Source organism: Anguilla anguilla, chromosome 4, assembly GCF_013347855.1.
Source record: "Anguilla anguilla isolate fAngAng1 chromosome 4, fAngAng1.pri, whole genome shotgun sequence".
Classification (NCBI taxonomy): domain Eukaryota; kingdom Metazoa; phylum Chordata; class Actinopteri; order Anguilliformes; family Anguillidae; genus Anguilla; species Anguilla anguilla.
The window spans coordinates 20329462-20342677 of NC_049204.1; the positions used below are offsets into that span (position 1 = coordinate 20329462).

A 13216-nucleotide genomic window follows, 5' to 3' on the forward strand; every position below is an offset into this window, starting at 1 on the left:
ATTAGCTAAGCAAACTTTCCTCGAATTTGGAAACGTAAAGGAAGCAATTTCTGACGGTGAACGTAAGGGAAGTGTACTGGCCCCCCCCATCGCGCCCCACCCTCATGCCGCAGCCTGGCATTTCCCGACGAGGATGACGCACCGAGGATGGCGACCACCACGTCGCCGCGCAGGATCTCGATGGAGCCGCGGGAGATGAAGTAGAGGGCGGTGAGCACGTCGCCGGCGTGCACCAGGGTGTCGCCGGGCGGCGCGTGCGTGGTCTTGAACTTCATGGCGAGCGCGCGCAGGCAGCCCTTGGTGGAGCCCTTGAAGGCCTTGCAGTTCTGCAGCAGGGTGCGGTTCAGGTGCAGGCAGATGTCCGCCTGCAGGCACTCCGGGAAGCCCTTCAACACCTGGAGAGGACAGCGCAAGGACTGTCAGTCACCTGATCTACACTCCTACAGAAGTAACGCACCCGACCGGGATCACCTGATCTACCCCTCCTACAGTAGTAACGCACATGAGCGGGATCACCTGATCTACACTCCTACGGAAGTAACGCACCCGACCGGGATCACCTGATCTACCCCTCCTACAGTAGTAACGCACATGAGCGGGATCACCTGATCTACACTCCTACGGAAGTAACGCACCCGACCGGGATCACCTGATCTACCCCTCCTACAGTAGTAACACACATGAGCGGGATCACCTGATCTACCCCTCCTACAGTAGTAACGCACATGAGGGGGATCACCTGATCTACACTCCTACAGTAGTAACGCACATGAGGGGGATCACCTGATCTACCCCTCCTACAGTAGTAACGCACATGAGGGGGATCACCTCATCTACCCCTCTCACAGAAGCAACGCACACGACCGGGAATCTCCAATGCTCAGATTTGGATGAGTAGCGAAGATTAATTGTTTTTGGGAGCCATTTTCTTGAGACAATTAGCAGCAAATAAATAAGAAATAAACAATTGAGTCTTCGTTCCACCATTAAGGAATGCCGCTGCACTGACTAACACAATCATTGGTGTGTGTGATGGTCATTTTCATATTCTTTATCATTAGGCACAGACATTAAACTAAACAAAATGTGCAATAACCACTACAGAGGTACATCAGAATATCTAATGTTTACATTATCACCGTATGACTGTTGCATTTTAATCTTTTTTCCACAATATTCATTGGACCTTCAAGAGTTTGGAATATTTGATCGTAACTGTAGGCTTGTATCATCGCTGCAACATCTTCTGTTTGTTTGAGAGGGTGAAGACAGGCATGCACGTCTTCAAAAGGTGTTTAGTCAGCTGCTTGCTTCTTTCACTGCGCAAGCCACCTGCTAGACCACCTGAGCCGCTGCACTCAATAACTGCACAGCCTGACTGACAGGCAGACGCCTAACTGAGCAGATACTGCAAATGGCGGGAGAGGGATGAGGTCAGGGTAACCATGCCAACTGAATCCCTCCCTCTCTGGGTGATGTCATCACAAGCTATGCATTACCCAGCAGGTATTCCAGCCACAGTTTGAAGTTGGCCACTGATATACATTTTTAATAATTACATAAATATTCCAGGTCATATTTAAAAGGCCAGTTCACCCAAAAATGAAATGAAGGCATGCTTCCACCAACCCGAAGTAGTATCTGACCATCCAGACAGATTTGCTGGAATGTGACAGGTTTTCTAGATATTCGCTGCAGCACACCCTAATAAAACGGACCCTGCGGGGGGGCCATCTTCGTGTGGCCTCAAAGCGCCAAAAGATTTATAAACGAAAAATTCAACAGCAACTACTCTTTCTAAATATAATCCTGTGATTACTCACACTCACAAACATCCACAGGGCTTAATTTTTGCATGGTTCCATTGAGAACTGAATGGACAGATACTATTCTGACTAAGCGGAAACATACCTCAGTTGTATTTTTTTGGTGCACTTTAAGAACAGAAAAAAGGTGCAGGAAGATGTGTCTGAGAGAATGTCGCGTGGTGTTCATATGATGTAACACCTCCACATGCGGTTGTGGTCAGCTTTAAGCCAGAGGACCGCAGGCTGCAGAACTGACCGCGTTCATGTCGATGCCGTTGGTGTAGGACCAGGCGTGCTGGAAGTACTCCTCCAGGCGCTGACGCAGCGGGTTGGGGATCTGGTGGAAGCGGATGAACTCTCGGACCCGCAGCATCTGGGTGTGGTACCGGGCGGTGCCAGAGTACAGGCGCTGGATGATCGCGGAGACATTTCCGAAGATGCTGGCGTACATCAGGGCTATCCGGAGATAAAAAAAAAAAGAGAGAGAGAGAGAGAGAGAGAGAGAGAGAGAGAGAGAGGGAGAGGGAGAGAGAGAGAGAGAGAGAGAGAGAGAGAGAGAGAGAGAGAAATGAGGGTCAGGAAACACATGCAGAAGCAGTGGGAGAGGAGGATGAATGCATATAAAGCCACAGTATAATAAGTAAAAAGAGATTTGCTGTTCACGCGCTCCACTACCACCACTGTGAAACATGCTGAAACGTTAATTTTAATATGTGTCACCCGTTTGAAGAATTTCTCCCAGGGAAAGGAGCTTGTTTTGGAGCCAAATATAGCTTCAGTATTCCAGTATTTTTCCCCTTCGAAGCTCATGACTGATTGAAAAAAGCCACGGCTGACAAGCTTATGTTTACATAAATCTATAATTTAACGAAACATCTGGTAAATCAAGCAGACTTCCTTATCTGATATTGTTCAGCAGCAAGCCTGCCAGTATGAAGGCGATAAATATATCATTTTGCCTTGCGTAAATGGCTCCATGGTAAAATAGCAGTGCAAGCTGCTGCCTCATGCACAGACATGAAATGCCAATCCTCTGGTACTGTGGTCAGGGAGATAAAGATATCTGTCTGCTGGGTAATGAATGTCACTTTTTTTGCCTGGTATGGTCAGAACAGATCTCTGTGGGTTTTTAAACAGCTTGTCTACATATTAAAGAGTGTTACTGATCATGATAGCTTCACGCTCTACACTGCCTGTATTAACACCTGTAGCCATGTCAGCTTTTTAACAGTACACAGCAATGTTTTCAGTGTTAACCACATTTTGTACACTGAACAATAATGCAATTTTATGAATACATTTTCTTTTGAGACAGTTTTATTTAAATACAGCTGTAATCAATCATTGATTTTGTTGATAATGCCAACATTGCCAACACTTACCATATCAAAACTATAGTATGAAAGATGGCATTGATTGCAGGGGGTGGGGCAATCCCACTTCAGTTCTGCTATTTAGCTGAAAAATTGTTATATCAACATTTTTTCACTAATGAATTGAATTTCAATTCATTTCCTGAATGGACTGAACCTAAATGGTATTGATCCCACCCCCGACTGATTGACCATTCTGTCTCAGTACATTTTTAGAAAACTTGAATTGGGTTGGCCAAATCACAGAAGCAATCCTTCTCATACTGAGAAAAAAGATTATCCTCCAGATACTGAGTGTACAGAAGGAAGATATTTATAACAGGAAACTGTGTGGCACTTTTTCCAATGTTTGTCATTTGTTGATTTCTTGCATGCTGGGGTTGTGAACGTAACGCTGGCTCAGTGAAACCACACAGTTCCTGTGTGTGTGAGTACTGCCAATCACTTTTATTGGGTTCTGCTTCCCATGCATTTCTGAGCTTGTTATTACACTTCACATCACATCATGTTTGTTGCAAAAATTAATGGTGTAGGCAAGAGCAGAAAAGCCTTAGGAAAAGACAAATAGGTTTAAAATATGTACTTCTATTCTATTCTGTTCTAGTAGTGGAGCACCTATTCTACAGATTATGAAATAGAGTTGGTTGCTTGTTTACCAGCTGTTGGTTGTTTACCAGCTGTTACAAAAAAATACTAAGCGATGGATTATTGCAGGGGGTCCTTGGCCGGACTTCATATGCAATGACTAGATACAGATATCATATAGACATGGGAAAATATTTCAAAATATAAGACCTTTTATAAACATAACCCTTGGATACTCTTGAGCCTCAGTGGGCATCCTTTTGATAATATAATATGATATAAATCAGTGTTGCTCTTCGCTGTTGGCATGAATAATCAGTCCTTAAATTGTTTAACGGGATGATGTTAACGGTCTGCCGGGATGCGACGGGCCTCAGACTTACAGCCTATGAGCATGACGCAGATGGAGAAGATCTTCTCGGAGTTGGTGTTGGGCGAGACGTTGCCGAAGCCCACGCTGGTCAGGCTGCTGAAGGTGAAGTACAGCGCCGTCACGTACTTGTCCTTGATGGACGGTCCGGAGCTCCGGATGGTCTCGTTGTACGGCTTCCCCAGCTGGTCCCCCAGGGAGTGCAGCCAGCCGATGGAGCCGTTGCGCTCCATGTTGCCGATGGCGTACCAGATGCAGGCCAGCCAGTGCGCGATGAGGGCGAAGGTGCACATGAGCAGGAAGAGCACCGCCGCGCCGTACTCGGAGTAGCGGTCCAGCTTGCGCGCCACGCGCACCAATCGCAGCAGGCGAGCCGTCTTCAGCAGGCCAATCAGAGTAGTTGTCTAGTGGGAAGCAGATAAGAGGATGTGTTTTGAAGAGACAAGAACAAAGTGACCCCCGGTAATACTAAAAACAATACTGGAGCACTTCTATGTAACACACTGAAGGATCTCAGAGGTTTACAGTGAAGGGATAACCCACTTCAATCACCACAAATGTATGGGACTCAATTGCATGATGGACAGCATAGGAGGAGGAAATTCAAGCTCTCACTTGAGGTGGAGAGGGTGGTATTATTTAGTTAAACTGGGGTTTGATTAGATGTTCATAATGACAAATCGTTTGAGAACTTAGCCAAAACACTGGGAACCACCTCCTCAATGAATGAAATGTGTCATGGGAACTTCTTTGAGCACACTTAGTCACAGGACTTTTAAAATTAAAAAATTTCTCCTGAAAGTTGGCAGCTCATCAGAGGGTTCCCATGAATCAGCTGAATAGTTGCACAGAAACCCTCTAGAAATCCTCGCATCCACAGCGGATGGTTCGGCGAAGGCACAACTTGTTTCCTGTCAAATTTTAGGCAGCACATTCCTCGGCTCATCCTGTTCTCTCCCCCCCCCGAATCCCCCGGTTTGACAAAATGAAAGCCGCGACATCAAGACGGAAATAAAACGGTCAGATGAGCTCATTTAAGAATAAAAAGGTACTCTGCCTGAGGAAATCAGTCATGTGAAGTAATTTAGTTAAAAGGAAGCGTATCAATAATGTAGAACTAGAGAGGGGGAATTTTGGATGGTCGGGCTTGAGCAGTGACGCAGAATATTGGTGCAGCAGTAAAACATAGCTCCACACTACTCTACATATGCCACACACTGTCGCTTATTTACAGTATGAGGCTACTAGCTGCCATGTTCATTATTACTGATTATACTTGTCTTGAGGAGTATCCATGGCCTGCACAACAAATAAATTACAAGAAGATTAAACAGGTTGAAAGTGCCTTATTTTTATTGTGTGAAATGAAATGACAGGATGTCAATAGCTTGTGGGTCAGATGACTGGACATCTTAGTTTTAAAAAATGCGTCATTTGAAAGTTACTTGTTATTGTATTTCTGAGGACAGTTCACTCGGAGCAAAAGCATTTACAGATGAAATTATTTTTTGCACTCTTACTGCCTGAATGACCAGCTCGATAATTCTGTCCTTTTCAATTGACATTCAAGCTCCAAATGTAACAATTAAATGTAAAGACTGCGTCATTGTTTTTGTGCTCTGACTCGGAAAAGAATGAAATCCCATTTTGTGATTCACACAAAGGCTCACAGAAAATAAATGTGATGTTTCATGCAGTGGCATGCTCTTCTACAAAGCTTACTGAGCTGTGGCACATATTATTATTTATTTATTTATTTCCAAATTTATAATTTAATTTAGGAAAAATGATCCAACTTTTCCTAATACATGTTTCCAATGTTAAACTGGTTTTCCTAAATCGAAGCATGCCAATAACATACAGGTGCTCCAAAAGAGTATTATACTGTACATGTGTATTCTGAATTAAGAATGGAGTAGTGTTTATGCATCAAGCGCTATACTAATGCATTTTTTTTAAATCACAGGTCATATTTAAACTATTAAATTAGTATTTAATGTTTTGCAGTATTTAATTTAATTATGACAAATAAATATGGGGTGACGCAAAGAACGGGGCAACCAGATTGAGTCAGGCCCTTAAGAATTGAGTCCTGCCAGGAAAATTTCAACAGAGCCAGATTTAGGTGTCACTTAATCCAGGTCAAAAATTCTGCTCAGTGCTCATCCAGCACAGAAAAATATGGCCATGTTACTTTAAGATGGAAGAAGATAAACACACAGAGCAGAGATGCCTCTAGCACTGCCTTCATGCACAATCACTTCCTATATGCTTCTCCAGCTAAGAGCAGTGTCATCACTTTCCCTTGGTGGTAGTGTTTATCCGTCAGGGGCTCCAGACTCCATGTTTACTTTTAACGATTTGATTTTATTTCATTACTTTTACAACAGCGCCTTCATATAAAATTTAATGCGCTACATAAGGTCTTCCTGTGCTCATGATTAAAACAAAAAAGTACTATATTTTCCATATGACAGTTGCTCTTTTGAATAATCTCTTACATAGACACAATATGGAATTCACTTGAGCATGTGTATGAAAATGTGTAGAAGCATAGCCAAGGCCATTTCAAGAGACTAGAGAAATCTCAAGCCTCATTGAGAAACTACATTACCCAGGTTGCTCTCAGCATTCTCACCTCTTCTCCATTACGGTAGATGAGAAGATCGAAGGGAATGGCGGCCACCATATCGATGAGGAACCAGCCCTTGAAGTAGTGCACGGCAATGCGGAAGGGATGGCTGACCACCTCATCGTTGACATTCACGTAGGTGGTGCGGAAGTTGATGAGGATGTCGATGATGAACATGATGTCCACTATGAGGTCCACCACGCTGAGCGTGTTGCAGGTGTAGCTGCAGTTGTGCATGGCCACCTCCTCGTGGTCGTTGAGGAGGAATGCGGCGGAGTAGGGGGTCAAGATGGCCGTGTAGATGACCAGCAGGAGGATCAGCCAGTCCCACACCGCCTTGAAGGGGCTGTAGTGCAGCACCGTCCATTTGTGGATGCGGGGAGCCTGCAGCTTGTACTCTGGGAGGACGTCGGCCCCTAGTGACAGCACCTGAGAGACATGGGGGGAGATTCTGGCGGTAAGACTCTAAACTCCATCCATGCGCTATAATGGCACATTCAACCTCACATATATGAGCAGGTATACATACACAAACACCTCTACATTTGGTTTCTCATCCCTTGAAACTTGACAGCAAATCTTTACTCTCAAATTCATGTAAACAAATTCAAGGGTGATTTGTTTTGGCTCAGTATTTCCTCCCAATCATGATCGAAGAGTACCGAGCCACAACTGACTTAGATCCATGATCAAATTCCCTTCACCATTGTGGAATCGAACATAATTCTAAAAGAGAATGGCAAGGACAACTGTTCTGCTGTATTTACCGTGTAGAATTCACGGACTGCCAGACTGTTCCTCCAACCCGTACCTACAGGTACTGCCACTGATTTACTTATTTGGTCTAACAGAAAAACATTTCTGCATCACTGAGCCATGAAATATTGTCATTTATTTCCCGTGGAATGATTACAAAATGTTCCGGTGTGTACAGTCTGTGACAAAAAAATAGGAATAAAAAACTAGGGGCATTCCCACTCTATGCCATTGTTTCCTGCACTGATTGATCTGGAGATGTGCTGTTTGTAAAGTAATTTCCACTTGAGGCAGGAAATCCAATGAGGTACCAGACTGACATACACATCTGTTCATAAGCACTGCAGAGCACACAAACCCCTTCACCTACACACATAAACACAAACATATTGCGCAGACACATGTGTTCAGACACACTTCTCTCACGCACAAACTCACAAACGTTTACAGACAACGACAAACCAAGTCCACATGAAGGCAAGCGTGCAGACACAAACTAGTGTCATGTAGACACGCGCACATGCTCACTGGGACACTTTTGAACTCTTCAAAGACAAGATTACTGCAACAAGCACCGGTTTGCTTGGTTCCCTTTGTGATAAAGAAGCCATAAAAATATCCAGATATTTCAAGCACATTGTGTAACGAGTTGTATAACACGAATACACACAGCAGAAATCATTTATATATTTCAGAGGACACCTCATTTGCAAAAACGATGGGGGTGCAAATCAAGATTTCTTAACAAATTCAAATAGCTTTGGGTCATCACATTCTCTCTTGTGCACCTAAAATATGTAATACAATTTCCCTTTCCCTTTCTAAAAAAGGGAATTAGGATTTGTAAAATATTAAATATGTAGATTCCCTCTAGATTCAAGGAAGTGTGGTAAAGCATTCAGCCTTTCGAAAAGCCTATTTAATACGCTCAAATGTCATAGGCTTTCATCTGCATAGATTCTGTAGATAAAAGCCCTGCATGCCCTGATCCATTTGAGATTTCTGATAGAGTGTTCTATTTTACAACTGCAGAGTGACAGAGCGGAGGGGAGAACATGCCTTGGAAATGCCCCAGTGCATTGGTGGCTCATGAGGGTTTACTAGAGACTAATGAAACTCATAAATTAATATTTTATTCTGCTTTTTTCCCTGGGAAGGACAATGAAAAGGCCTCGGGGAGGGAAGTGCTGGCCCCACACTGCAGTGAGTAAAGTGAGCGGGAACGACTCTGACACCAACAGCTGAGGCAACCTCATCTACGACTGCATCTGCTAACAGCGCCCTACACTCACTCCAGTGGCTAATGCACAGAAACAACCTACAGTGGGTCCTTTTCACACGACGCATGTCATCAAATAGTCATCTTACCAAATTAACCCCAATGATGGTGCAATATTGGTTTTGGTTACCAGAGATATCACGTTGTGGCAAAATGTTCCCTGTATATTGCCACTGAGAAAAAGGAAATTTGCAGGAATTATTAAAACATTCCCTGTCCTCATGGGGCAGTCTGAATAGCATTTTACAGAAAATCGAGACTCTGAAAATGTTTTCGACATATTACACCTTGACATTTTGAAATGAACATTGTTTTTGGAGTAATGTCACAGCATGATGAAAACCAAAACTCAATTACTATTGAATTGTCAAGTGAGACTATTGTGCACCCTGTGAAAGCCCTTGACACAAAAGCTATTTTGTATGTACAGGACAAGAGCAGTCAATTGAGCAGCCGGTCCCATGACAGAATGATACTGCGTTTGTGACCGTGTTGCATTTGAAATGGGATGAAGCACGTATGTGAATGAATGGGAGCATGCATTTGGTAGTCAAGACAGCATCTAAGCCGTTGATGGCACTGCACTGTTATAACCTCAGAGGGCGTGCCTGTGTGTCAAATTATCTGGGTGGGGACAGAATGGAATAGACACTGTGCCAACACTGTTCTCTGTATTCAGATAGGCCGTCCAATGCAGTGTTCTGCCGCAGGTTAGTTCACATCCGACGGTCTTTGTATTCCGGCTCTCTGTAACTGGACCTACTGAATGAATACACAGGGCTTTCCCCATTCTCCATTTTTTCTTCTTTTTTTGGAAGACTGTGATATGTTTTCCTTTATAATGCTGCTGCTGTTGCAACGTGTTGATCAGCAAGTCTGACACGACTGGCGAGCGTTTTGTAATAAAAAGCTGTCAGCTGCAGATCTGTCCGTCGTTGTTTGATGTGAAGAAGCCTCCGTCTCTCTGCGGTGCGGAACGAGGCGGCCTCGGACCCTCCGCTCGTGACGGCGGGTCTCTCTCGCCCGCAGGAGCCCAGCTCCGCCCTGCTCGGGTTGGGCCCGTACCGCAGCAGAGCCTGGATCCCACGCGGTGCGGCAGAGTCACGACCCGTACCGAGAGACCGCGCTGCAGGAGCAGGTGCTGCTACAGGCTTCAGATCCCACCGGAAAGGAACGAGAGCTAAATCATTCGCGGCTCTAATTTATTAACCAATATAACTCCATTATAATAGCAGAGAGCGTTCTCGGCTCTCGAGCTTCCCCGTGACATCTGTTTTTCTAGCGACAGCCGAGCCCTCCGCCCATGCTCTGCCAGCACGGATTACAGCTGAGCTGTGCGAACCCAATCACATCCGAATACAGATACAGATTATGAAAAACTCTCTCATTTCAAATCAAATTGTTCTGTCTACCCGGAACTGTTCCATGTCAATATCATTAAACTTGACCTTCTTAAGAAGAAAATAATTCCTGCTGTCTTGTCCCTTGTATGTAGTACAATAAGAGTACTCACATTTTATATGAAAAAGACAATGTTTCACTTAACATAAATACATCGGAAAATGGCTGTTTATATGGACCTATACGATTTAAGAGCCGTTCTTCACTCCTAAGAGGGTAAACACAGGTTCGAGTCTAATGAATCACCAACCTCAGGGAGTAGACTGCCCATAAGTTTGTTTAAAAACACTTCTTTGGCACAGAGGAGTGCGTTACAGGGTGCAAGACATTCATTTCCCAAGGACAAGATATTTTGGAATCAACACAAAAATCGATCCATTTCACAATGCCAGGCCTGAGGCACTACTGATAGATTGTCTGAACAGTTTTTGAAATGGGGAGGATAGCTGGCCTGCTCATAAACCGAATAGTCCCTGAGCTGCATCGCAACATAGCTCTGACTGCAGTCAAGAGTGATCCAATATCCTTTAACTGAGCATTCTGGAAAATTCCAAACATTAACCTTTCTCGGCTAATGGACACAAGGAAGGCACGGCTAGAATGTGCCACAGAAACTGGGTATGCATCATCCCTCTTACGAAAGCACCACACATAAATACATTCAATTTGGCACCAATTGCGGTCAAGCAGTTGTGCTGAATTCATAAACTCCCCCTCTTATTTAGCTGAGCAGTTACTCAGGCGCGAGGCCGAGCAGTCGTGAGAGGCAATGGCTGTTGAGTGGAACTGTGGCAGGGGAGATGTGAGTCACTAAAATGAGAGGTGAAACAGCAGTTCTGAGAGGTAGCTCAAAATTATGGGCAAGCTGCCTCTGAAATTAGAAGAAAAGCCATTTCCTCCTCCCACCTTATGGTGTCAAGAACAGAGATGAAGGTGGAATTCCCAAAGGTGTGACCATATTCCTTCAATCAAAACTGATTCTGGGGGCGTTCATTTACTTTTTTATTTTAATTTTTTTACAGAAACCAGTTTGCTCTATCCTTTGTGCTACAAAATGAAGCAAATACGTCTTGTGACCATGAGATTCCGGAAAGTATGTGTGTAAGAATGAAAACACCGCAGGTTTACTCACACAGATTTGCACATGTTTTGGGTACAGTCCAATGTGGATTAGATTAAATGGTACACAGGGGCTTTGTGGCTTACTAGGTAGCTGGTATGTCATAAAAAATGCATGCAGTTGGGGCAATGTAACTTTACAATTTCAGAGTCCCATAGACCTTTTAAAATCCTTTTAACTGAAAAGCTCATAAAAACACGTACATATATATTTTATAAAGCTCATTCTGAAATCCCATATGTAAAAAGAGTGCATTTAATGAATCGTGTTTTTGCCAGTTCACAGATTTCCAAAGCAAAACTGCCATTTGTGATAGATTGAGGTCTGAAGGTTATTTCTTTCGATTTGTCCCCATATTCATTTCTAAAGGCAGTTTTTCCAACATCTTGCACTCAAAATAAGGATCAGTCAATATAGACAATTAATCTTTTCTGCTCATCCAAAAGCACAGTCACATTTTGATTGCAACACTAACTAATTACAGTCAGAAATGAATAAACAATGCTTTGTATTTTTTACTCCCTTTTAACTGCAGGCAGGCGTAATGTAGTCGTGAAGAAAGTGGGCATAGAACCAGCTTTCATTCCCAGGTGAACCGCTGTAAAGCACTATTCAACAAAGAACTGACTCACAATATCTCACAAAATCTCACAAAACCCTCAAACACTGGACGTCCATGAAGACAGGCTCGGAGAAGTTTATGGAACTGAATGTTCTTCTGCCATGGGCAAATGACTTGTCTAAATTGGGTTCTCTTTCACCTGCAAGCCAAAAAAAAAATTCACCTCTTCCAGTTACCTCCGATTAAAAGAATGGATTTTCAACACAATGCATTTACTGCTGTGCGTTCTTGTAGCCCTGTCCAACTGAGACTCAAACTAGAGTGTTGCTTGTTCTATTTTTAGATATGTGATATGATGAGAGGGCCATTCAGAATATCCCTGGGGAGCCAAAAAAAGCAGCTGCCAACCACTATTTCAAGAAATTTAATGCAAAGTTTAATGCAAAGCTCTTGAACCCCCATGTTTTCTTTTCTTGAATTGCATCTTGAGAAAAATGGCAATTATTTAGTAATTTTAGATTAATTATGGTTATTCATACCTCAGTGCTGCATCATATATTGTTAAAATATTGATACTGATAAGAATTGTAATATATTAAGGTTTTCTGTGAAAAGCGAGAACCTATCAAAATCAGGGAATCTTCATAAGACTGAAATGTGTAAAAGTAGTACTTACTAAAAATGTGTATATGCAAAGAGCTATAGTTAAAAAAATATAGAAAAAAATCAATGGTATCTAGCATCGCCCGGGGATTTGAAGGCTTTAGTCAGCTGGAACGACAGCGTCTCATCGCTCTCCAGCCACCCCCCCCCCCCCCCCCCCCCCCCCCCCCCGGATGATGGGGTGCCGATAAGTCTGCCCGTTAAGCTTCATGTGCGGTGTCTACCCCTGGCTCGTGTCTGTGTGAGCCCAACTTGTGAACAGCGGAGTGATGAGTCGACAGATGATTTCACACTTTGAAGGAGTGCTCATGCTCATCTGAGCTCTCTCCCGAATCAACACCGGCGGCTGCCACGAGCATTGCAACATGAGCATGATTGGACAATCCAAATTGGGGAGAAAAAGCATCGGCTCACATTATTAACTAATAGAAAATAAAAAAATCTAATCAACTGTACATCGTGCTGGATAAGAGCGTCTGCTAAGTGACTGTAATATAATATGTTATCTAAAGTATGATGTCATGTTAGAAAGGAAATTTGTGTTCCGCAGCAATAATACAGATCCAAAATAATAACAAGAGACAAGATCCCGTCAGATGTTTATGAAAAATGACAGCCCTTGCATAATCGTTTATCCAGTGTGAACCTCCATGTTTCAGTAGATCTG

The 13216-nt window shown here is 43.5% G+C and overlaps 1 protein-coding gene across 2 annotated transcripts in view; it reads right to left on the reverse strand.

The window, feature by feature from the left end:
* Positions 1-13216, reverse strand: part of kcnh2b (potassium voltage-gated channel, subfamily H (eag-related), member 2b) — a 146677-nt gene that overhangs the window by 6181 nt on the left and 127280 nt on the right. For both annotated transcript variants that reach the window (XM_035412184.1, XM_035412185.1), the window contains 4 exons: positions 6775-7197; positions 4150-4540; positions 2065-2264; positions 143-395 (listed from right to left, as the gene is read on the reverse strand). In XM_035412184.1, coding sequence (XP_035268075.1) covers positions 143-395; positions 2065-2264; positions 4150-4540; positions 6775-7197 — 1267 coding nt within the window. The remainder of the gene's footprint in view (positions 1-142; positions 396-2064; positions 2265-4149; positions 4541-6774; positions 7198-13216) is intronic.